Source organism: Neodiprion virginianus, chromosome 2 (assembly GCF_021901495.1).
Source record: "Neodiprion virginianus isolate iyNeoVirg1 chromosome 2, iyNeoVirg1.1, whole genome shotgun sequence".
NCBI classification, from domain to species: domain Eukaryota; kingdom Metazoa; phylum Arthropoda; class Insecta; order Hymenoptera; family Diprionidae; genus Neodiprion; species Neodiprion virginianus.
In genome coordinates, this window is record NC_060878.1 from 19,038,553 (window position 1) to 19,065,586 (window position 27,034).

At 42.6% G+C, this 27,034-nt stretch overlaps 2 protein-coding genes across 2 annotated transcripts; both read right to left on the minus strand.

The window, feature by feature from the left end:
* Positions 1 to 1,738: 1,738 nt before the first annotated feature.
* LOC124297057 (uncharacterized) lies at positions 1,739 to 7,322 on the minus strand. Its single transcript, XM_046747654.1, has 2 exons — positions 2,541 to 7,322; positions 1,739 to 1,842 (listed from the first exon to the last, which is right to left on the minus strand). Exon 1 carries the CDS (start codon positions 6,814 to 6,816, stop codon positions 3,382 to 3,384), a length of 3,435 nt encoding a protein of 1,144 aa, XP_046603610.1. The 5' UTR covers positions 6,817 to 7,322; the 3' UTR covers positions 1,739 to 1,842; positions 2,541 to 3,381.
* A 15,085-nt stretch (positions 7,323 to 22,407) lies between these two features.
* Positions 22,408 to 24,763, minus strand: LOC124297720 (putative nuclease HARBI1). The gene is made up of 6 exons (XM_046749027.1): positions 24,754 to 24,763; positions 24,257 to 24,493; positions 23,806 to 24,135; positions 23,442 to 23,586; positions 23,190 to 23,350; positions 22,408 to 23,106 (listed from the first exon to the last, which is right to left on the minus strand). Exons 2-6 carry the CDS (start codon positions 24,491 to 24,493, stop codon positions 22,861 to 22,863), a joined length of 1,119 nt encoding a protein of 372 aa, XP_046604983.1. The 5' UTR covers positions 24,754 to 24,763; the 3' UTR covers positions 22,408 to 22,860.
* Positions 24,764 to 27,034: the final 2,271 nt, after the last annotated feature.

Here is a 27,034-nt window from a genome sequence, read left to right on the forward strand (position 1 = left end):
GTCTCTTGGGTTGCTCGGATGGAGTGCTTGCCTAGAGGTCGATTCTGTACTAGACGCAATGAAGGGTCGCTATGAAGCGACGCAACACGAAAGGTCGCTTGCGAAAGCGACGCTATTATAAAAAGCGATTCTGTACCGGGTGCTATTTTGCGTCAGGCGTTACAAGCAAGCGGTTTCGCCGGCGCAATGGTTGCATTTAAGCCGTGGTTTGAACTTCCCGTTCTAAAAGAAGCCGTGAGCCTAGACTTGTCAGGCGGCAATATAACAGTTTTTTCATGTTACATTGTATTTGCAGTAATAATAAATAAACCATCAAAATTTTTGTGATTTCAAAATTTGTAAAGAATCAACGTACAAAATGAAGTAAGTAAGGAAATAATATATGAGATTAATATTCATTTGAAATTAATACATAAGTAATGAAATAATACATTTATATTAATATATAAGAGATCATAACCCTAATTATGATCTCTAGAAAAGTTTTGTTTCATTGTTCTGTGTGTTACTTCTGTTAGCTACATTTATTCACAAAATTGCTGTTTAAAAAATCTGTTATAAGACGTTATAAGACTAGGCATATTTATAAGATGATAATGGCAGGTTTTATGATGTCACATTAATATGAACATGGATTCGTTACAGTCCTACTGAAGCAGCAAAACGTTCCCACAAGCACAACAGTAAGCAAAGGAAATAGTTGATTGAATATATGTATAACTATAGAGAGTTTGCAACAGGACGGCTTATAGGTGCTCGAGGAAAAGAAAAAGGAGACGAATTGTGGAAGGCACTGACAAGGGAATTGAACTCCTTAGTTTTAAACAAAATAATATTTCAATCTTTATTTATTTAAATTGAGGGAGGCTTATTATTACAGACCTACAAAGTATTGACTTATAATTTCACAATACGACGTAATATAAATTCTCGCGTTACTTTACTCTTACAAATATTTTACTTCCACGGTCTCGCTCGCTCGGCCGACCGATCACTTCTCTCTCTCGTTATCAACTGCCGTTTTCTCTCGCTACTTTGCCTAATGCTCTGGCGTCTCGAGCCAGTCACGTGACTAGACGTTCCCTCAACCCCCTTTCACTCTCTATAGCCCGACAAATATGGCTTTATCATTCGGCCACGCTATTTAAGCTCGTCCTCGAGCGTTACTTGTTCACACACACTCACGACAACAATGTTCTTAACAGTACACATTCACACTTTACATTACACGCTTTTCTCTGCTTTACAGTCGTTTCACTCGTAATCTTGCAAGTGCCGGGGACGCTGCGTAATCCGCGCTGACTTACGTCTAGTTCCCTCTTGGCTTGGCCTTGCACGCTCGTTACACTGATTCTCACTTGGTTCGTTCACTTTGTCTTTTTCACTTTCCGTTCTAGGGTTTGGAATCTTCGATTTATTTTTCTTCTCGCACGAATCACTCGTATGTTCCTCTGAGCCCTCGGAATCGTTGTCCGACTCCGTTTTCTCTTCGAACTCAAGCTCTTCCGGTCGCCAAAGTTTCAACTGACTTACGTGTGCGGTAGACGCATAACGTCGTCCTTTTTCGTCGTCGTTGAGATCACAAACTCGATACGTGTCGCCCAGGAGCTTTTCAACGACAAGTAGCGGTCCTCGATACTTGACGTGCAACTTAGTTGATTCTCCGGTAGCACTGGGGGCGGTCTTCATGTATACGATGCCTCCTACGTCGAAATCTACATTTCTCAATCGGTTGGCATCATGACGTTGTTTATATTTCGCCTGTGCATCTACTAATTTTTGTCGCGCTTCCCCTCGCAACTTTTCAGGTCTCTAGTACGTGCTATCGTTGTCGATCGTTACCTTGTAAGACTTTATTTTTATTTATTTTTATTTATTAACAATTAATACCAATTCGTGGAATTTTACTTTCTTTCTTTTTCACTTATTAACAATAACTGCCACACAGACGCACACACATTCATCCATTCGTATCATATAAAAAGTGATTATGCTAATTTGTAGAATTTTACTTCCGGAAATTTCTCATGGATTAACAATAAATACCACACATACACACATGCACACACATTCCATCCATTCGTATCATCTCAAAATAGATTGTACAGAATTGGTGGTCGACTTTTCTGAACCTTGACGAGACGTCACAAAATATGTTAAAAATTCAGCTATTTTTGGATTGGATTCGACTTATCGTATTAATCGTCGGTATGGTCAGTCCCTCGGTGGCTCTCTCCCCGGGACCGGAGGTTTCTAGCGATGACGGGAGTCCGCCGATTCGATGATCGTCTCGTTTTGGGTTGTCAGTCCTCCAGGGCCTCGCTGGAGTATCTTCCTTCAACCGGTTGAGTTGACGTCCCGGGGTTAAGAGAGCGAGATCGGGTTAACTTCTCCACCACTGGATCTCGATTTTGAGTTTGGAGTGGGGCGCCGGCTTCCCCACTCCATTTCCAAAATGGGTGTCAACCGTGATCCCTCCCAAAATGAGGGGATCACTGATACTTGTGTTTACAGCGGTTCGAAATAGGAGATCTTACAACCTTTCGTATTTCGCCCTCGTCTCGTCGTGGCAAGTATCCGTAGACTAACTCGAAACGACTTTTACCGGTATACGCGTGCTTCATCTCGTTGATATCGCTCTGCACTCGTCTCAATTCTCGATCCCACATTTTTCCATCGTTGTTACTCAAGTTGCTTTGAATCGCAGGAAGAAGGGTGGCATTCCACCGCTCGACTTGCCCATTCGCTTGTGGATGCCTAGGTGAATTGACGGTGTGCCTGATTCCGTGGCGTCTGCAGAATTCTTCAAATTGTTTGGACGTAAAACAGGTTCCTCGATCGGAAATAATACGTTCCGGGGCGCCATACTCTCGTACAAACTCTTCGAGTATACGCAAAACGTTCACTGCCTTTGTGTCCTTGACCGCACGCACGATCGCGAATTTCGTTAAATTGTCAACAATTACAAACACGTATTTATTACTACGAGCACTTGTTACAAATGGACCCATATGGTCCATGTGTACGATTTCGAAAGGACGATGTCCCGGTGGAATCGGGTGCAATTCGCCCGCCTGCTTTCCTGGTTGACCTTTACACGCAACACACTGAATACACGCTCTTACATGACGTCTAACATAAGCCTTCATCCGAGGGAAGTGATAATGCGCTCGAATTCGTGAAACAGTACGCTCCACCCCGGGATGACTTGAGATCGTGAAAACGCATAACTAACGCCTTTCTCATCGCACGCGGCACAATATACAACAATTTATCTTTCACACGTTTATACAACACTCCGTTTTCTAATTCTAAGTCGGTCACTCGACTTTTCTCATGCCCTGTGCGCAAATTCTCTTTCTTTTGCAAAATTGTCTTCTTTTATTTTAAATCCTCATCGCTGTACTGATACATTCGGATCGCATCCTCTTCGTTTACAACGGTCATTATCGTTGCGTTCGTTTCGCTATCAGACGGTTCGACGGGCGCTCGACTCAGCGCATCTACATGGGCTAACCTTACTCCTGCCCGATGGACTATTTGATAATCGTATTCACTTAGCGTGTCATTCCATCTAATAATTTGCGGGTTTAGCGTCTTTTGCGTGTTTAAATAACTGAACGCTTGGCAATCTGATACTACGGTGAACGGGATATTTGCTAGCATCGTTCGCAAACGCGTAACAGCCCAAACGATCGCTAGTAATTCTAATTTGCTGCTATGATATTTTTGCTCGGGTTCGCTCGTTCGACGACTCAACGCATAAACTAATCGAATTTTATCTGCCGCATCTCTTTGCATCAACATCGCCGCCAAACCAACAGCGCTCGCATCAGTATGCAATTCCGTTATAGCTTTCGGATCAAATGTCTGAAGGACAGGTTGTTCGGTCAGTTTCGCCCTCAAACTTTCGAACGCTCGATTTTGTTCGTCTCCCCACACGAATTCGTTATCCTTTTTTAGTAAATCAGTAAGTGGCTCGGCAATATGAGCATAACGCGGTACAAACTTCCGAAAATACCCGGTGAGACCTAAATACCTTCGCACTTCGTGCACGTTTGTCGGAGCCGGAAACTCCCGAATTGCCGCGACTTTATGAACACCTGGTTCGATTCTGTTTCCCGAAAGTTCATACCCTAAATACGAGACCTTTTTATACAAAAATTTACATTTTTCTAGCTTTATGGTAAGTCCTCCGTTTCGAAGGGATTCCAAGACCATTCGCAATTTAGCTTTCAACTCTACCCAATCTGACCCCGGTACTAAAATGTCATCTAAATAGAATAACACGACCTTGTCTCTTAACGGACCAAGCGCACGGTGCATGGCCTTTGAAATAAAAGCGGGCCCATTCATGAGGCCAAAGACCATACGCGTGAACTCGGCGGTTTCTTCGGACGTTATAATTGCGGTCTTCTCGCGCGAATCCTTACTCAAAGGTATTTGCAAATAACCGTGAGCCAAATCCAACACAATAAATATCGAACCGTTTCGAACCTGTGCTAAATGGTCATTGATATTTGGTAGCGGAAAATGTACGCGGTTTGTTTGTTCGTTGAGCTTCCGAAAATCTACACATAAACGAGACTCGCCTGACTTCTTTTTAACTAGCAGCACCGGACTAGCATACGGGGACTGAGTGTCGGTAATTATTCCCGCTTCTCTCCACTCGCGTAACATTTCTTTCGTCTCACATCGCTCCTTTTCAGACGTTCTATACGGTTTGCTATACACGGGTTTTGATCCCTCGTTTACCCGAATCTCCATCTCTACATTCTTCGCACATCCCAAATCGAACAAATTCGTTGAGACGCAATCTCGATACTCATTTATCAATTCACACAACTCTTGCACGACTTCCTTGGGCTGTTCCGGACCGACGTCGATGTCTTCCTCGTTGATGGGGCTTGTCTTGATGTTGGCTCGATCGATTGCCCACACTCGTGAGACTTCTCCTCGTACCCATCTTCCATTGTTTGCTCCGACGTTTTTCTCAACGTTTCCAAAATTCGACACAGGCAAAACATAATCGTGTTGATCGTTCACGACGTTTATGATGCCAACCGTATGTGGTGGAAGCGTCGCTGCTTCCGCGGTGACGAAATGGGTCGGTAATTCGTTGACATCTCTCGGTAATTCAGCATTGCGACTGAAAGTTAGAGTGGAACCAACTTTGTGACAGTCGACGCTGTCCGCTTCCGTAAAGGTACGGCCGATGAGCGCGTCGACTCCTTGAACATCGTCCGGCACAACCCTTATTGGCACTCCAGGGACGTCAACTCCATCGATGATAATGGTAGCTTCGACGAAGCCTGGGCTAGTCGTCACATGTTCCGGTGGTCCGAAACCTTGGAGCGGCATCGAAATCCATTTCACTTCAAATTGTTCTCGTAAAACTCGCGATATTCGCATCGTACAGTCGGAACTTCCGGAATCTATAAACACTGCCATGTCTCTACCGTTAATTGTCGCGTTTTTGAAATATTTTTGCGCAGACGTATCACCTGTTTTACCGACAGCCTGAACAGTGCGTTCTTTATTACCGGTACACCGTGTACTGATATGGCCCTGACCACCACATTTATAACACGTAAGCACACGCTTTGGGCTCGGACAATCCCGCGCGATATGTCCGTCCTTATTACAATTATAACACTTACGCACATCCGTGCTTGTTCCACGCTCGGTTGGCACATTTCTCGTGTCCCAGCGCCCCGCACTCACATCGGTTCTTTTCGACTCGTGTCCGCTCGGTCTTTCCACTTGACGTCGCGGTCTCGCACTTGTCGTCTCGCGTGACGATCTTATTCGCTCAGCGCGTTGTGCGAAAATACTCTCGAAATACAATAATTCGTGCAACAACTCGGTGGTCGTATATTGCATTGATGGCATGACTGCATTCGCCAATTCTCGCGACCACAACCCGATGAGCACTTGCGCTTTTAACTCGCGATACGTTAAACTTAGTTCGGAACACATTTTTGCCTTTGCATGAAAATATTTTACTAAAGATTCGCCTTTGCCTTGCACTCTCGCTCTCATTCTATCGAAACGCGTGGTCAGATCGTCCTGAAATATGAATTTTTGCCGAAACGCCTCACGAAAAGCGTCCCACGTTTTCAATTCTCGCGCACGACAACGAAACCAATCTTTCGCGCCATCACTCAAATGCATGCGCGCAGCTTCAAGCAGATAGTCTCTTGGCCACTGATGTAACTGTTGCATCGATTCCAGATTCTGCAACCACTCTTTGGCTCGAATACCATCGTTTTCACCTGAGAATGTTTCGATGTTTCTCGATAAGTCGGGAATCACGTGATACGACGGAATCGAAGGTCCAAGTTGTTGATTCGGCATCGACCTTGGCTGGTTGAGCATTAATCCCGCGAATAGATGGGCCATGGCTTCTTCTCTGTTTTGATTTGCTAATATATCTCGAACCGCGTTGACTAGAGACGCGTTCCCTGCCGGCGTCAACTGACCCGGTGGGGGAACTCGAGGCTGTTCCGACGAACCCGAATCGTCCGCTCGCACATCATTGACGTTTTGAAATGGAGGCTCTTGCGCACCGATATCATTACGCGACTGCGTGCGTAATAACTGATTATTTGACGCGAATTCTGGAGGAGGACCGGTAACGGTCGCGTTTTCTCTGCCGCCATTTTGCGCTCTAGCGATCTCGTCGTCGAGAGCCCAAGTTCCTGGTGGACCTAGCACTTGTTGTCCTCTCCCACGACTCCATGGCGGTGTTCGATCCGTGGCCATTTTCCGAATTTCCTCCGCCGCAAACTGCTCAAATTCCTCTTCGTCAATCATGGGCCATCTTTTGAGATCACGACGACAAAATCGCGACCACGAGGCGCCGCGAATCGTTTCATAAACGTTTTTTTTTTGTTAATTTTTAACTATAAGGAACGCGGTAATCCCACTTCTGAAGTTTTAAACAAAATAATATTTCAATCTTTATTTATTTAAATTGAGGGAGGCTTATTATTACAGACCTACAAAGTATTGACTTATAATTTCACAATACGACGTAATATAAATTCTCGCGTTACTTTACTCTTACAAATATTTTACTTCCACGGTCTCGCTCGCTCGGCCGACCGATCACTTCTCTCTCTCGTTATCAACTGCCGTTTTCTCTCGCTACTTTGCCTAATGCTCTGGCGTCTCGAGCCAGTCACGTGACTAGACGTTCCCTCAACCCCCTTTTACTCTCTATAGCCCGACAAATATGGCTTTATCATTAGGGTTTGAGAAAACACAAATTCAGTGGCAGAAAGTGAGTAAACTTCGAAAACCTTTATTCCTTATGAAAACGTTGATTTTTTTAACACTGTTTATTTGCAGTTAGTGTAATTTACTTATAGATAGAACCATAATAGGTAAACTTTTTTATTCTCATTCACCAAGTTTCTACCAGAACTGAAATAAAAGTTTTAAAACGAGACTGAAAGTTTTGTGACGGTGGAAACTCTGTTTTTGAAAAACAGTTCTTATGGCATTTTTTGAGTTTGGAAGGATATAAAAACTCGAGTCAGAGCCAAAGCTGTAAGTCTTAAAAATGTCCGCATTAAAACTGGCAATTTTCCTATGGATAATAATACGCTATCAGAAGAAAATTTAATGATCCTCGGATTGATAGGACCTGCTGTAACAGAAGGGTGCAGGGTCCCTGATTCGATGCCTGAAAAGATGGTATGTAATGAGAACATTAAATACAAAAACTGCTTACAGAAGATATTCTTTTAGATAGATTATATACCGAGTACAAGACGAGATCAAAATTGTGGCAAATAATTTGAAAAATATGCGTGAATGAACGATAATAACTGATAGTATTAAAGTAAGTTAAATTTAACGCTGAACAAAGGAACTCATTCATATCGGATCAACTGCTCTAGCTCAGCCCCCATAAATGGTATACAAATTAATCCCTTCCATTTAAATGATTGAAAAGCCAAACATGTTTATTCATGTACATATTTCAGTCTGCAATTACACAACTGCGGGAAGCAGAGGAGTCGGTGTTAAATGAGATACCTACTCATATATCAGTATTCGAACAGTACAAAATAGTTTCGATAAACACCACAATTGGTAAGCGTATGTCCCGAGCAGCCACGTGTATTACAGTAGTACAGGAAGGGGGGTTCTACACGCAGATTCCTGTTACCGACACTTACCGACCAAGCGGACCAGTCCGCCTATACATTCTCCCCAGACTCAAACCCTTTTCCGCTCCGCGCAGCCCAGACTCAAACCCTTTTTCGCGATGACGTCACAGTCTGCCGTACCGAAGGTCAAAACCGTGCAACCTTACCGGCAGTTGTATCGATCGAGGGTCAAAATCGTGCTGTTTTACCGACAATCTTACCGACCGAAGGTCTGTAGTGCTCGCCTGCCAACGGTAGAGGGCGCAGCGGGGGCGAGAACTTTTTTACCGTCCCGCATTCTTCTCCCACGATAGGACTGCTGATGTGTAACATGAACCACTCCGAATTCCTTTCCCACGGTAGGACTGCTGACGTGTAACATCAACCACCTCACATTCCTTTCCCACGTTATCAACCACGTGACATTCAAAAATTAATGGTTCCGAGAATTGTTTTTCACTTACTCGGATGTCGGTTTGATATCCAAGGTCGACCGATAGTCGCGTTACATTCAAAGCCATGGATCTGCGGTGTCGGGTTACTATCGCTCTTGGAATGCCAAAAGGTGCGCGCGCATCCGTACAGCTGCCCTATAAAAAGGACGCTCATCACAGCAAACGATCATTACGTCACAAGCTGTCAAGTATACGTGAGGAAAAGCTCAAGATGGAATCCGCGAAGTGTTTGAGATTGACCGATATTATGGAATCGGCGTTCAAGATTTTATCGGAAAAATCGTCACCGGCAGAAATTGCAAAATGGATTCGACTCGGAACCCAAAATATCAGGCTTTTGAATAAAATCTTACGCAACAACGCCTCAACGATCGGGGAGAAGACAAGAATTTTGACTACAATTGGAATTCTGAAATCGTTGACAGTCAAATTTCAACAATTGCAGAAAGTGGGTGACGGATTACGAAGCCGACGGAGAAGCGATCGAATACGGTGGGAAGATTTGGAATCAGCTTTCGAGAGTAGAATTCGAACTGGATCCATCGTCAATTTGAAGCATAAAGATGTGGAGAGATTTCTAGAAGACGCAAAGGTACTAGCTGTGACGAGGCTGAAAAACGCTCTGAAGAAAGACAGGAGCTTGAAAGCCAAAGTTATCCTGGCTTGTAAATTTGAACTTAGAAAAGTTGATCGCACGGTGGAAGAGATCAAATTTTTTAATACGAGAAATGAAATCATCCTTCAGACAACGGATATCAGCGAATGGTTCATCGAAAACGCGACGGAGCGTTTGTTGAAAAAGGTGGAAGATTTCCAGGAAAAGGATTCAGGCTGGTCGCTGACCGAAATAATCAATTTGACTGTGAATATCAACAAGTACGTGCCACTACGAGGCGGTGTCTTCACATACACCCCGTTACCTGAGCATATCAGTGATAAGAAGGCTGTCGTCAACATCCGTAACAGCGACTCGTATTGCTTCCTCTGGTCGGTCACCGCAGCTCTGTTCCCAGCCGACAACAACCATCCTAACGCGACCAGCTCGTACCCACATTTCAGCTCAGTGCTACAATACGACGGTTTGCATTTTCCAATGTCTCTAGACAAAAACACCATTTCAAAATTTGAGAAGCTTAACGGTCTTTCAATTAACGTTTACGGTATAGACCAAGGTGATCGGAAAAAAAGTGAAATAGTACCGATTCACCTGAATCAGAATGAGTCTGATAAACCTATGATTCATCTTTTGGCGATAGAAACTGAAATCCCTGACGACGATGATGATGATGATATGGTAAATTATGAAAAAAATAGAATCTTTCATTTTGCATGGATTCGAAATCTGTCTCGATTAACAAGATCTCAAATTTCCAAGCATAAATGTCATACTTGGTTGTGCGATAGGTGTCTGTCTCATTTTAATTTCGAAAGATGTTTGTTGAAGCACCGAGCTGATTGCATGAATTTAAACAAAACCAAAGTTATTCTACCTACAGATGAGGAAAAAATACTTAAATTCAAAAATTTCAAGCACAAAGAAACCGTTCCATTCTGTATTTACGCGGATCTCGAATGTTTACTGGAACCTACGCTCAAAAAGATGGGTACAAGAACAATTTATCAGAAGCATCTTCCGTATAGTATAGCTTACTATCTGCATTGCGCGTTTGACGATTCACTTTCAAAATTCGAAATTATTCGTGGAGAGACTTGCGTTCAATGGTTTGTGAACGAGTTAGCGGAATTGGCACATTCGTTAGAGGGAAACTACAAGACTGTTGTACCGATGAAACCACTAAATTTCAATCAAATCAACGAATTTTATTCAACGACAGTGTGTCACATTTGTGAAAAACCGTTTACACTCGCAGACGTGAAACATCGTGATGACTGCCATTTCACGGGAAAGTACCGTGGTGCTGCTCACCGAGGTTGCAATCTAAATTACCAAAATTCGCACATTATCCCAGTGATATTCCACAATCTGTCGGGTTACGATTCACATTTCCTGATCAAAGCACTGGCCACATCGTTCGAGGGCACAACTGAGCTTCTACCCGTAAACAAAGAAAAGTACATTTCATTTACAAAATAGGTCGAGGGGACAGATATAAAGTATAGATTCGTAGATTCGTACCGCTTCATGCCCAGTAGCTTGAGAAATTAGCAACGTATCTCGGTGATGATCAGAAATCAATCACACGGAAATTTTATCATAGCTCAGATAAATTTCAGTTGTTGACCAGAAAAGGAGTGTTCCCGTACGAATACATGGACAGTTGGGAGAAGCTCAAAGACACACGGTTACCATCCGAACAACAATTTTACTCGAAATTAAATGATCGGGACATATCAGACGACGACTATGCACGTGCATGTAAAGTTTGGCAAACTTTTAACGTTCAAACTATAGGAGAGTATTCGGACTTGTATTTACAGACGGACGTGTTTTTACTGGCCGACGTTTTTCAAAACTTTCGACGGAGCTGTTGGACGACGTACAAACTGGACCCGTTACATTACTACACAGCGCCCGGTCTGTCGTTTGATGCAATGTTAAAATGTACAGGCATCGAACTCGAGCTTCTCACCGACATAGACATGGTTATGTTTATCGAAAAGGGTATTCGTGGTGGTGTGTCACAGTGTTCGAACAGATACGCAAAGGTCAACAATAGATATATGGGAGAGGAATTCGATCCTGAGGTCGAAGAATCTCATCTCATGTACTTTGACGTTAATAATTCGTACGGTGCTGCTATGAGCTTTGCTCTGCCATACAGTTCTTCCGAATGGTTATCAGACTTCGGACAATGCGACGTTCTTACCATCTCGGACGATGCGGAGTTTGGTTACATACTGGAGGTTGATTTGGAATATCCTGAGGAACTGCATGAAATTCATAAGGAATTACCACTGTGTCCGGAGCACTACATACCTCCGATCTCGAATAGTAAGCAACCGAAATTGACGCCCACGCTATTTTCCAAGAAAAACTACGTTGTTCACTACCGCGTTTTGAAACAATGCTTACAATTGGGCTTAAAATTACTCAAAATTCATAGAGTTCTCAAATTCAGGCAAACCCAGTGGCTGAAAAAATATATAGATTCAAATACCGATTTGCGAAAAAAATCTGACAACGAATTTGAGAAAAATTTTTACAAGCTAATGAACAACGCAGTTTTTGGCAAAACTATGGAAAATGTTAGGAAGTATAGAGATGTCAGGCTGATCACGAAATGGGATGGAAGATACGGTGCTAGAGCTACCATAGCCAAACCCAATTTTCACAGCTGCACCGTTTTCGACAAAGACATAATTATCGTTGAAATGAGTAAGACGAAAGTCAAGTTGAATAAACCATTGCACGCAGGTTTCTCCATCATGGATCTGGCTAAAACATATATCTACGATTTTCATTACAATTACATTAAGCAGAAATTCGGCAACCGAGCAAAATTAATGTACACGGATACCGACAGTTTGATTTACAATTTTACCGTCCCCGACATATACGAACACATGAAGGAGGACTTGCACAAATTCGATACTTCTGATTATCCGCTCGACAACGTTTACGGAATACCTCAAGCAAACAAAAAAGTTCTCGGCTTGATGAAAGACGAGAATAACGGGAAAATCATGATCGAATTTGTAGGATTAAGAGCTAAGTTGTACGCATTCCGAGTCTTGGGAGATGAAAAAGACGACAAGCGTGCCAAAGGTGTCAAAGCATCAGCGTTGAGAAAAATAACCTTCAACGATTATTTGGACTGTGCGTTGAAACGTGAAAATCTATCCTCAAATCAGCATTTGATATTGAGTCGAAAGCACGAGGTATACACCGTAGAACAGCAGAAAGTAGCACTGAGCTGGAATGACGACAAGCGGATCGTGTTACAAAATACAACCGACACGCTTCCGTGGGGCTACAAGCCGACACCTTAGCTTTGTAATTTATAACTGTACCATGTCTGTCGATTGTCTAAAAAATGAAGACGCATACTTGTTGTGCGTCGGATATAAAATAAAGAGGGACATACGTTTCCACAAAAAATTTATTTATTCAAAAGTTACATGTCCGATTCGTTTATCCAACTGTTGTGTGTATTGTCAAAACCTAACCATTTAACGCATATTTTTCTTCCGCGCTTCTTGAGCACCTTCTCCACCAGATAGATATCCGGATGCTTAACCTTGAGGAGCTCTTGTTCGTAGAAACCACCAGCGATGGGTTGATCTCGGTAGTCTTTGAGCTTGTACGTCACAGGATGAGTATTTTCCACTCGACTTATCGTGAATATTTCAGTCGTCCAATTGGGAGTGTAACCTTTCTCGGAGACATTTTTGAATTTGCTGATTCGAACTTTGTCGCCGGATTTGAACTTTGCCAATACGGTAGGTATCGCTCGAAGCCCTCCGTACGCCTGACGTAATAACAGCCTCTCGTTTGCAACGGTGACATCCGACGGTTTCATTCTTATGGTTCGGTGTTTGACGTTGTTGTAAGCCAAAACCAAATCGGATAAGATATCGAGCCACTTGTAGCTTTCTTGCATGCTGAACCGTGTCCACATTTTACCTATCAGCGTGCGATTGAAACGTTCACAGATCGAAGCCTTCAAATTACTGTACGTGGAGTAAAGTTTGATTCCGTAGCGTGTCATAAGCGATTCGAATTTCGAGTTGTAAAATTCCGTTCCTCTGTCGACGTGTAAATTTTTCGGTACCCGTCCTTGGACAAGCACAGATTCCATTGCCTTCGTAACATCATCTCCAGACTTGCTCTTTATCGGTACAGCCCACGCATACTTTGAAAAGATATCAATGACTGTGAGCATGTACTTGTAACCTTTGTTTTGTCCAGCGTACGACGTCATATCAACAAGATCCGCCTGCCAGGTCTCGTCGATGCCGCGCACGTCTACACGTCGACGCGGGTAATTCCGGCGTGCAGGCTTATGCAGTTCCGTCACCAGTGCTTGCTTTTCCTCGTTCATATTCCAACGCTATTAGTCTGGTGTCCAATTTGGAAATGATTTCCGCGTTTCGAATCGACAAGTCTCTGTCTGTTTCAAAGTCTGTGTAGAAGGTATCCAAGGCTTTCTTTGCGGTGATCTCCAAAGCTTTGATCATTTGATCGAGGTTGTCGATTTGTTTTTGCAGCACGCTGAATTTTCGTCTTAAAGTTTTTAAAGTTACAGCATTGTTCGGCTCTGCGGGATCTGCGACGTTGCACAGTCTCTTGTTCCGTATATCGTAATGCCCGTCCGTTGTTATTTGAAACCCGACACCCGGAGGACCGCGAGTGCTCGCGGTCGTGTTTTTATTCAGCTGACGTCTAAACACGTCGACACTCATCTCGGTAATGAATGCAAAAATGACGGGAGCTGCTTAATAAATGATTCCTGCTTCGCGTTGCTCTTCGATAATGGAGATGATTTCGTTATTGTGACTCGGATTTCCCGCTGCCTGAGATGCCAGGAGTAAACGAAGACGCTCCACTAACTCGTTTGGATCATCCCAGAAAACGTAATCCGTTTCAACACCTTGTCGAGTGATCATAGCTTGCGGAAGTAGACCTTCACCCTTTCGGCGAGGTGATGGGGAATAATTCATTAATTCGGCAATGACATTTTTAAATTTGTAACCGTTATCGTTTCGAACAGCCCCATCGGATGAGTATTACTTCTTATGCGCGTTCGTTGCGAGGATTATGTTTTTAAAATTCTCCCGATCTCCAGCGCTCACAGAAGAACCGTCAGGCTTCTTTTTGAACAAAAGTTCCAGCAAACCCTTCGTTTTCGGGTAACGCGTGTCGCCAATACGAACGTAGTCACTCTCAAAAGATATCAACGAATCACTAATCATTGGTCCGTTTAAGAGGTTGCGTACACCGTACACGTTGTCCAATTCGTCCTTTGTCTTCGCATCTCTCATCAGTGCAAAATACTCGTCCTCGACCGGTGTTTCTACGACTATTTCATCCCCCGCCGAAGCGAAGGAATCGTCCATTTCCGAGACAGTTTCATTTTTCGTTTCATTTTTCATCTCCTTTATTTCTTCTTTAATTTCTTCCACCTCTTGTTTGACAGGTTTGGTATCTTTTGTAACATTCACCAGTTCTTGCAACTGAGTCACTACTGGTTGGAAACCGTCACTCAATTCCTGAGTCGTGGATTCCCTGCCCGACTTGAGCAATCTGTGTTTTCGACGGATCGCAGCACTTGCTTGAGCGATCTGATGTAGGACATCTTTTTGCTTGGAAATTTCAGAGCTCTGCATGTTGACGCAACTGAGTCTGCAACGCTACTGCGTCTCTCGCTCGGAAACGGTAGATTTTATTCCTTTTCCAGGCTAACAAAAGAATCGAATCCCCTCCTGTATCGTCCTTCGTTGAGCTCACTGTCTTTGTCGATCACCAGAAACCCGTACTTCTCACCGTTCCAGCATGCAGAGCACACACTTTTAAACTCTGTGTAAGACATATCGGTGTTCACATGGTCGTTGTATATGTGTCTCAGGTTCATTTCGTCTTGTTTGAATAACACGAGTAAGTTTACGTTGTCGCGCACGAGATGTTTGGGAATACGCGCGTACGTCTGACAGAGATAGAAACAGTCAACGTCGTGATGTCTACCCATGCAAAAGTAGGCTCTAATATTGTCCTGCTTCTCGCACGCTACATCGTCAAATATGACTATTGAGTTGGGCCGTGCTTTTTCCGGTGGAATCACTTGCTCAAGCTCGGTAAACGCAAAATACTCCGTACTCTCAACATGGTCCAGCAATTGCTTCAACAATTGGTATTTAGGTTGGTTGAGAGATTTCGAGTAGATGTAGATATTTTTAAATCCGAGTCCATTGGGATGGGTTATAAGTGTGAGCAACGCATTAGTTTTACCACAATTCGACGGTCCACAGAATATCGCACGTACACTGTTCGGGAGTAATTCACCGTGCCGTTTGTGCTTTTCGACATTTTGCTCCGAAAGTTTGTCAAAATTCATCACGGGAAGCTTGGTAGGTTGTTTCTCAAACCGCATCTCGGACATGACTGATCGGATTTGCTATAAATACCCCGTTTTAAAGCACTTTTCTTCAGTCAACGCACGAACATGATCGCGTACAGAGGTAAACGAAGCAGCAGCAGGCGGCAACATCGTGGCAAGAGTCTGGTGAATAGAATCATCAACAAACTTCCGATCGGGTTGCATGTTCCCGGTTACCAATACTGCGGTCCTGGTACGAAGTTGACGAAAAGACTCGCGAGAGGCGATTCCGGTATTAATCCTCTCGATGCAGCGTGTAAGGAACACGATATAGCGTATTCGAAAAATCGTAAGAACCTTGAGGTTAGAAACGAGGCTGATAGGGTGTTGGCTGAGAAAGCTTGGAAACGGGTTCTCGCAAAGGACGCAAATTTGGGTGAGAAGGCAGCCGCTTGGGCAGTAGCTAATACAATGAAAGTAAAATCAAAACTCGGAATGGGAATGCGAAAGTCAAAAAATGTGACCTTGAGAAAAATTGTAAATGCTGCAAAACGTTCTATGGTTCCAAGCAACGATGCAAAAGTAGCTATCGAATCTGCGCTGAAGGGAGCTGAGAACGCCGTTAAAAAAGCGGGTGGTAAATGTAAAGTGCGAACACCTCGCGTCCTACCGGTACCTTCGAAAGTCGGTGGTTTTCTACCGTTTCTGATTCCTATTTTTGCCGGTCTCAGCGCTACGGGTGCGTTAGCCGGTGGTGCGGCAGGTATAGCAAAAGCTGTGAACGATGCGAGCGCGGCTAAACGAGAATTGGAGGAAAGCAAACGACACAACAAAACTATGGAAGCTATCGCGTTGGGCGAAGGGCTTCATATGAAACCGTACAAAACAGGTCTTGGTCTCCATCTTTCAAAAAACTAGATGCGACGCTACCACGTCGAGCGTTGACTGATTGGGACTTGTTGAAATATGCAAAAATCTTGAGGGTTCCGCATTTCCGCGGTGTTTTCATGCGAAACGAAATGCCCGAAAACGGTCCACGTAAAAACGAGTCAGCTATAATCAACCTTGACGACAAAGACGGTCCGGGAACACACTGGGTTGCGTACAAGAAACGCGACAATAATATCGATTACTTTGACAGTTTCGGCAACCTTCAACCACCCTCGGACCTCATAAAATACCTCGGCGTTGGTAGCGTCAAATACAATCATGAGAGGTACCAGGATTATGATACATTTGAATGCGGACACTTGTGTCTGAAATATCTGAGAGGTGAGCTATATAAACATGGTGCGTGATTCGTCAAAGTCAGTCTACCACTCGCAGTCATGGATGATTCGTTAACGTTAACGATTTCGGGAACCTCTTCGATACTCGAGGCACAATATTTCCCACCGATCGAACTTCCTCGTGATGAAAGTTATGCTCTTGGCTTGGTAGAATTGTTAACCTTTAATTCGATTCCCAACGTTGATGTCGGTCACAATAAAATTTACGTAGCTGACAAAGTGATCACCATACCTACCGGCAGCTACGAGATCGAGGACATCGAGAAGTATCTCCAAAACGTGCTAAGAAATACTGATATCAGGCTCGCCATCAAACCCAACAATAATACATTACGCAGCGAAATCACATGCAACCACACGATTAACTTTGAGCCGAATGATTCCATTGCTCAACTTTTGGGATTTACACCACGTGTATTGGAGGTTGATAAAACTCACGAATCGGACGTGCCTGTAACTATACTCAAGGTCAACGCGTTGCGAGTCGAGTGTAGCATTACAACGGGCGCCTACGTCAATGGACACAAAGTACACACTATTCACGAGTTTTTCCCGACCGTCCTACCAGGATATAAGATCGTGGAAGAACCGTCGCACGTCATTTACCTTCCGATCACCGTCAAGACCATAGATCACGTTCAGCTCCGGTTAGTGGATCAAGACGGAGACCTGGTTAATTTTCGTGGAGAAGTTATAACTGTGAGACTACACATCAAATCGCAATAAACGATGGGAATTGTATATAACAGACTGTCAAAGAGAAGGTATATCAGTAAGTCGACATGCCCCGATCAAGTCAGTCGTCGATCGATTCCCGAACCGCTAACACCTCGAAACGTGGAGTTCCTGATAGCTCTGGGTCTGAAACTGACACCTTTTGGAAGAGGAATTTCCGACAAATAAAAATCCGATTTTGCTTTTTTATCATCTGCTACGTGCCATGGAGGAGGAAATCTTGAGCATTCAAACACCAGTCGTCTTTGACGAATCCGTTGCGCATTACGAGATTCACGCTCACAAACCTTACGCCTCGTCCACTTTCAACAACAGCGATGAAATTCGAATCACCGTTCAGCATCAGGATTTATGCATATTACCCGGCAAAAGTTCGGTACATATCCACGGACGACTCCTCAAACCTGATGGTAGAGCGACTGTGAACACACAGCTCGTAAACAACGCCATCTGTCATCTGTTTGAAGAAATTCGCTACGAAATTAACGCAGTTGGGGTTGATAGAAGCAAGAACGTTGGCTTGACAAGTCTCATGAAGGGTTACGCTTCCCTGCACCCTGGTCAGACTTGGCTGATGAAGAACGCTGGATGGCTCGATGTAGAAGAGAAGAAAAAATTAACCGATGCCGATGGTAACTTTGACGTACTGATACCGCTCAGCATGATATTGGGTTTCGCCGAAGACTACCGCAAGATCGTTGTCAACGCTAAACATGAGTTAATTTTGACGAGATCAAAAACTGACGTCAACGCAATCATGCAGACTCAGGAGGCGGAATTCAAAATCACGATTAATGCAGTGGAATGGCTAATACCGTATTTGAAACTCGCGGATCAGAAAAAAGTTGACCTACTGAATTTCATTCAGAGAGATCCGCCTATTTCGATGAGCTTCCGCAGTTGGGAATTGTACGAATATCCCTTACTTCCCACAACATCGAAACACGTTTGGACTGTAAAAACTTCCACTCAGCTTGAAAAACCTCGGTACGTCATTTTGAGTTTCCAAACAAGTAGAAAGAACAAGACCGGAAAGAACGCAAGTCATTTCGATCATTGCAATATCACGGACGTCAAGCTATTTTTAAACTCTCAATCTTATCCGTACGGTAACCTGAACCTCAACATGAGTCGTAATCTGTACGCGCTCTTGTACGAGATGTACGCAAACTTCCAAGCTACCTACTACGACAAGAACCCCGAGCCGTTGCTGACAAAGAGGGAATTCCTTCGAGACGTCCCCTTATTCGTTATCGACTGTTCGAAACAAAACGAATCTTTGAAGTACGGACCTGTCGACATCCGTCTTGAATTTGAAGCTAAAGCCAACTTTCCCGCTGTAACATCGGCGTACTGCTTGATCGTTCACGATTGTATTGTCGAATACAACACGCTCAGTGGTGGGGTGAAAAAGTTGGAATAAAAGCTGACCCGTTCCCACCATTTCGCACAGTTCAAAGATGGAGCTTATCGTTGACATACAAGGCTTTCGTAGACCTTTCAACAACACCTTCACATTCAAAGAATTGGCTATAATTTCAATCTACTCGGAAGCATCTCCATCAGTGTTTTTCTTCAAGCCACCTTACAAATGGAATTTACTGGACGTCATATACAAAAGCCAAAATTCTTGGCTAGAACGCGATTTTCACGGCGTACGTTGGAGCTGTGGAACCATACCTTTTGAGGAAGTTGGGCGGACCATTCAAGACAGGCTGTGCAAAGCTCAAACCGTGTACGTAAAAGGAGAAGAAAAACGAGATTGGTTGCTCAAAATCGTTCCGAAAGTTCAAATCATCGATATGTTGGACTTTGACTGCCCGTCGCTTGAAACCCTGCAAAAAACTTCAGCTGTGTCTCTGAGATGCGACCTTCACACAATACCCAACGCAATCTGTGCAGCACGAAACGTTTGCATACTTCAGAATTGGCTACAAAATCATCGTACTGTCCGGATGGCGAGGCTGTACGATGTGTGTTACTGCGCAGAAGCGTCTACAAGAACGGTCCCGCATTCCTGGCGAATATATCACCCTGGTCATGATACTGTTGAATAGAATTATTGTACTATTTTTGTGAAGTAATTGTCAACCGTACTCTAAAAATTGTACTCAATAAAACTGTTTTTTCAAAGAATATTCATGAAATAATTTTATACCTTTACCTTAGCTCTTAAGAGAGAATTTCTTCCAATACGAAGCTTATGTAAGATTCGACCTTGCTCTCCATCCTTGACCGAGCTGTACTCAAACCGAGTTATGTTTTGCATTCCTAGAGCGATAGTAACCCAACACCGCAGATCCTTGGCTCTGTACCGCGGCTATCGGCCGACCTTGCACTCCGGTCTGAACCCGTCCAAATACTCATCGTAGAGTTCACATTACATGACGCAGCTCGAAACCCTCCATCGTTGCTTAGTGGTGTTCGGAGTAGCATTTTCTTAGGTTTTGAGACTTAATTCTAGATACAATTACAAGGTACAAAACGTACGTAGGATTAAAGGTATACAAGATGGATAAATGAAAAAATATTCATAATTTAAATCTTTTTTTTTTTGTTTATTGAACGTAAGACTTACACAGAACATTGGATATTAGAATATTATACGTATACAAATTCATGTTGACCGTACGGTCCACCAAGATAGCGTAGATGCAACCGTATCTCCTGACTGACTGTCGTCACCTTCTGGAACAAATCTTTAGTTTCGTGGAGGGCCTTGGTCAGTCGGTTGGGCAGAAAAATCGTGAAAGCGTCATCCAAGTCCATAACGATTTTTTCTCCAAATTTCGTTTTAACCCGACAAACGCCACTGACCCGGTATTCGAAGTAGACTTCGAGGTCCGAGAGCTTTTTCAACGGCAGAAATGTCTCCAGGCGAGCGACTTCGTTCAATTTTGAAAAGTCCATGATCGTTACGGTCCAGTTGTAGGTGCTCGAAATCTCTTGTGAGTTGATTGAGGTCGGATCTGATTTTCAGCAGATGTTTCACTTCTCCAATATTCTTGAGGAGCAGTTCTAGTCGTTTCTTCAATTCACGTTGTTCCAGAGCACTTCTCATTTGCAAGAAGAACAGCTTCAGACTGGCGATGAAGTTTTCACTTCTCGCTTATATAACGTTCCCCCACCACATAATTTGATGGAGGGTAAGGAATGTCACGGGGCTGATATCAACGTTTGTGTATGCGCGCGCACCTTTTGGCATTCCAAGAGCGATAGTAACCCGACACCGCAGATCCATGGCTTTGAATGTGCCGCGACTATCGGTCGACCTTGGATATCAAACCGACATCCGAGTAAGTGAAAAACAATTCTCGGAACCATCAATTTTGGAATGTCACGTGGTTGATAACGTGGGAAAGGAATGTGAGGTGGTTGATATCAAACCGACATCCGAATAAGTGAAATACGATTCTCGGAACCATTAATTTTGGAATATCACGTGGTTGATAACGTGGGAAAGGAATGTGAGGTGGTTGATGTTACACGTCAGCAGTCCTACCGTGGGAAAGGAATTCGGAGTGGTTCATGTTACACATCAGCAGTCCTATCGTGGGAGAAGAATGCGGGACGGTAAAAAAGTTCTCGCCTCCGCTGCGCCCTCCACCGTTGGCAGGCGAGCACTACAGACCTTCGGTCGGTAAGATTGTCGGTAAAACAGCACGATTTTGACCCTCGATCGATACAACTGCCGGTAAGGTTGCACGGTTTTGACCTTCGGTACGGCAGACTGTGACGTCATCGCGAAAAAGGGTTTGAGTCTGGGCTGCGCGGAGCGGAAAAGGGTTTGAGTCTGGGGAGAATGTATAGGCGGACTGGTCGGCTTGGTCGGTAAGTGTCGGTAACAGGAATCTGCTTGTAGAACCCCCCTTGTATTGCTACTTATTACTAACAATAATGATGTATGATATGATGTTGTAGCAACGTGTTTTATTCGTACAATCAGACACGGCAATAGGACAAGAGGAGGAACACACCATACAAGAACCTGATGAATTAAAGCATCTTTCAGAACCCAAAACATTTGTAGAAGTTGTCTGCAGTGATGATGGCATAGGCATAGCATCATCATCGCACACACTGTCACACCCATCATTGCAGCAGACAACCCCAAACATAAAAACAGCCACACACCCTGTCAGAGCCTTGCGCAAGAAAAAAAACAAAAGAAGAGATGATGTCTTTAAGACAGTTGTTGAAATGCAAGAAAAGCAGAACGAAATACTTGAGGTATTTCTGTTTAAACTGTATATGAATAAATCGATCTGCAAATTATTATGCCAGTGGAATTGTGCAAATATTTGTACTTGCATGTTTTAGAGAATGTCACAGGCGATGCTAATGTCTGCAAACAACGAAGCCAAACGACTGGAGCTGGAGAAAGATAAATTAGAAGTGAAGAGGCAGATATGCCAGGCTCTAAACTCAATAGCGGTAGCGATGACAGGATTCCATTAATCTCCAGCATATTCGTATTAAAATTTGTTTTTTTATAATATGAAACTTTATGTATGATTTCTTTTCTTACACACGGACGTGGTTTTGTTTTTGAGAATTTTGTGCCAGTGACATGCTCAGAAATTGAGATGGAAAATAAAAACGCCGAATGAGTTCAGGTTAAATAAAGTTTTTAATTTTTTTGAACACCTATCTTTTTTGGCAGGTTATGCACATTTTTTTGTTCGTTTTTTCTGAAATTCCGTAGGATTGACATGGAAACCTTAAAACATAGTCAGCACCAGAGTAAATCACAAAAGTTACTTTTCACAGCGAAAAATCGATGAAAGACGGTAGACTTTAAGGAAGCAATACAAATTTAAACTCACACGCTCTTTCTCATTCAAAAAAATTCAAATTATATACAATTTTCGTCATGTACAGAACATCTCAACGCTAGAGATATGGTATAAGATATATATCTATCAAGTCTCACCACAAACATACAGTAATGCTCAAAAGTATTTTGATAATATAAAATTTGTTATCACTTTGATCAATCGTTTCTCTTACTTTTCTTCATTTCAACTTTATTTTCGAGTAATCGAGACATCATTTTTAACAACTATATAGAACATCGAATTTGTTTCAACAAATAATATTATTGATTTTTGTAGTTTATTCTTGCATGTGATTAACTCAATTACTATGTTTGTCAAAATACTTTTGGGCGCTACTGTATTTCATATGATTTTCCGGATTTTTCACGAAGTCACATATACACCACCAACTACAAGTGCACAAAGTTGTCTCGGATAAGTTGCTGTTGTACACGGCGTCCCTCAGCAAGGCGTGCTCTTCCTTCAAGAGGTTCAGCAATATAAGGTCCGGATGCTGGCATAGCATTAGCCTGTGCGACATCTTCCTCGGCGATCTCTTCAAATGGTATTCGATAATGCAAACGCATATTATGCAACATGGCACAAGCATTGATTATTCTTCCCGCCATATCAGGCTCGTACATTAATAAACGTTGCAGAAAAAAATATAAAATGACAATGAGAATAATTCGCTCTAAATTGAGTTTATAACTGTTGACTATTCTGACCACAAACTCACACGTGACAAGCATCTCCATACCGATTTGAGTGCACCAAAACATCGCTCTATAACTGAGCGGGCACTACAATGTGCAGCGGTATATATATACTCAGGTGATCCATTTGGAGCATTCGGTATTGGTGTCAAGAGCCATGGTTCCAAAAGATAGCCTGAATCACCTAAGTGGTAAGATAGGTAGATGAAATTGGGAATATATAACTAGTGAGAAGGAAAGAATAAAATTGACATTCCGATTCCGGAATTACTAACCCAACAACCATGTTTGCCTCTCGCCTTTCCTGTGACACAGCTCCATGAGATTGCGCACAGGTGACTGCATCCAAATTGCAGCATCATGACGAGATCCTGGGAATTTGGCGCTCACATTTAAAATACGGAGTTCTGGATCATAAATCTAAAAACAGCATTTTCATTTCAATGGATTCATTATCGACAGTGAAATGTATTTTGCATTATTGCTTATGGATAGTATCAAGAAAATAATGATAATCAAAAGCACCCATTTATTTACATATTCGAGTGATTACCTGGTAGTGAACTCATGCGTTATGTATGATAATATACCTACATTAATTCTATCATGCATTACACTTGTACTTCAATTTCAGTTAACCATTTGAACATTCATAGAATGATAACCATGGTGATTCACAAAAGCTTCCTCATTCTCTTTAGGAGCAACGATTCCGACATGAGTGCAGTCTATTGCGCCAATTGCTCCAGGAAATGGTTGTGGAGCATTAGCAAATTTTATTTCAGCTGCCTCTCTTTGCTCCAGAGTGGCAGGGAATTTAATCCATCGGCGAAGTATATAGTCGTTGATAGCAACGGACACTGATCTGATACACCGGCTGACTGCAGTCTGACTCAAAGCCAATGCAAAATCCTGTCCTATTGCTCTTTGATAAGAACCAACTGCATAAAACCGAATGGCGCAAAGAACCTGTAGGAAGATAAAGAAAGGATCATTAATTGTGAAATTCTTTTGTGATAAGCGCACAGAATGCGCGTATGATAACATTTGCTTGTAACTCAATCGACATACTTTCAGATTATACACTTACTTGAGTTTCCACTGAAAGACCATTTGGGCGTTCACGTTGCAGATGTGGTCTCAGTTCTGTCACGAGGTCCCTCACTAAATCTTTTGAAACTCTGAACAAATTTTTGAACTGAATATCTGGTAAATTGAATAAATTCAGCTCATCGCGCAACCTCTTGTGGGTGATTCGTAACTGTAATATTTCTTCGTCCTCTTCTTCAAAGTCTGCTATATCGACGAGTAACATTACCATAGCCATCTAAAAATTCAATATTTGATACGTGAGCTATGGAAAGAAATAGAAACAGCACTTCACTGCTGTTAAGCATACCGCTATTAATGCAGAATTCACAGCACCTTATATTAATTGCCGTACACTCGACATCATTCAAATATTATATGTGTACTAAAGCCAGACACTTTAAGGGAATGTGAAACCCTATCCCCTCATCAAATCTTAGATGCAGATTTTTTCAAAACAGTGATGAGTTTTTGGGAATAAGAAAAATATTGGCTTACGTAAAATTTATAAACGTAGTCCGTAACATTTTGCTTTCTTCCAAAATATTAGAGCACCCATAAAAAAAATTTTAAATATATTTTGATATCGGCCGTCGGTGTTTCACATACTTTCAAGAAGAGGCCCAATGAAGTCCCTCCTCTGCCTTTTCGCACCGATTAGCGCGAGGGAAATGGAGCAAAAAATTCATAACATATTTTTCCCTCAAATGAATGACTAGAAACATTTAAAATAGTGAAGGCTTCTGCATCTAGCAATTAGACAAACAGCCCAACAATTTTAGTTTCCAATCCATCAAACGATCTTTCAGAAAAATGTGTTAGTATTAATTTGAGGTTATGTCGTACTGACGCCTCGCTGTAATCGTTTCCCCCTGTGTTCTTGAGCTAATTACTTATTTACAAGTGTATCGTAATTTCTTTTTGCATCGTCCTTGTTGTATAATTTACACACATATATGTATATGATGCGCATCTTTTATTTGATAAAATTTTTGGTTTGCTTAGTTCTTAAAGTATATGGCGTAAATCGTATGTGCAGTGTACTTACATTTTAACACTCCGTTCACAAGTATTCAACAATACAAAAGATAATGTAGCGCGAAACACGAAAGTACGGGACTCTAACCTCACTATAACACACTTTCCACAAGTAATTCAATAATAAGATACGTCACATGTTACATTTTACCTCACCTTACAACGCAATGAAAGATGCAATCCCGATTGTACGGGATCGACAGCCTGCACAATATTCTGACGCTAAATATCGTCACTGACGCAGTTACTGCGCCAATTTGAGATGGTACAGACTCGCGTCGTATGCAATATATAACGCTTCCGACACTATGTCGACTTTGCGTCGGACGCTATTCGATTGCGCCTAGTACAGAATCGACCTCCTGGTTCTTCTCATATTTATCGAAGCGATCGCAGGCAGTTGTTGATGACAGGGGAACTGTTTCCTCCTGGTGCTCCACCAATATGGGTGTTCCACAGGGATCGGTTCTTGGTCCTCTTCTTTTTTCAATCTTCATCCGTGATATTGAATTGGTCTGAACTATACCCAATACCTCACTTATGCGGATGATACAGAGATTTATCTTACCTGCTACCCCAGTGATCTGGCTCATGCTCTATCCGATCTGACTCTCGACGTGAATTATATCTTCGATTATGCTGTGGTGAATGGACTCAGGTTGAATCTTGCGAAGTCAAAGGTTATGATTTTGGGTAGTGGTGCTTACATTAATCAAATTGATTTTACGACTCTCCCTCGCATTCGAGTCGGGGGGAATGAGCTTCCCTATGCCTCGCATGCACGCAACCTGGGCATCATTATGCAATCCAACCTCTCGTGGCACGAGCACATTTTGCACATTTCGTCCAAGGTGAACTTCACTCTCTTTCGCCTAAAATATAATAAGAATCTGCTATCGAAAAAATTGCGCATCATGCTTATAACTGCACTTGTTTTTCCTCTTATTGATTATTGTTGCCTCGCCTATATCGATTTAACCGGTGAACAGAACCTGATATTGGAACGATTAATTAATAACTGTATTCGCTTCATTTTCAACGTACGTCGTGATATGGTACGTACGTCCATATCTCCCCATTTCGCAATAGCTTATCTTGGCTTACGGTTGCTAATCGCAGAAAGTACTTCATGGGCATCCTTATTTTCAAGCTTCTCAAATTAAATGTCTCTTCCTACATCTACGACCTCTTCTCTTTTGCTCCTACATCAGCTCGTCCAACTCGTCTCCACTCTACACTAACATTTTCCATCCCCTTGCATCGTACCTCCACATTACGTAATTCCTTCGTTCTCTCTGCATCTTATTTCTGGCATTCCCTTCCTCCTAGCATCACAACTCTGCAGTATCTCTCCACCTTCAAGAGAGATCTGCGGACGCATTTGTTGGCTTCGCAACTTTAATATATTCGGTTGCGCTCACTGCGTGCGGTTAATCGGCTTGCTGGCCACTCTCCTTTTCTTTTCTTTTTCTTTTCTTTTTCTTTTATTCTTTTTCTTTTTCTTTACACTATTTCTATGTTTTATTTACACTTTTGTGCTCGCGGTTTCTCCGCATCTTGATTCTGTACGCTTTTTCTTAGTTTTCTAAGTTTTCTTAGTTTTAAGCTCTTAGGTTAAGTTTTATTACATTATATTTCATTACATTATATTTACTCTATTTTCATGTACGCATTGCCCACGGAGTTTTTCTCCAGGGCATAATAAAACATATTCATTCGTTCATTTATTCTCTCTCGTCAC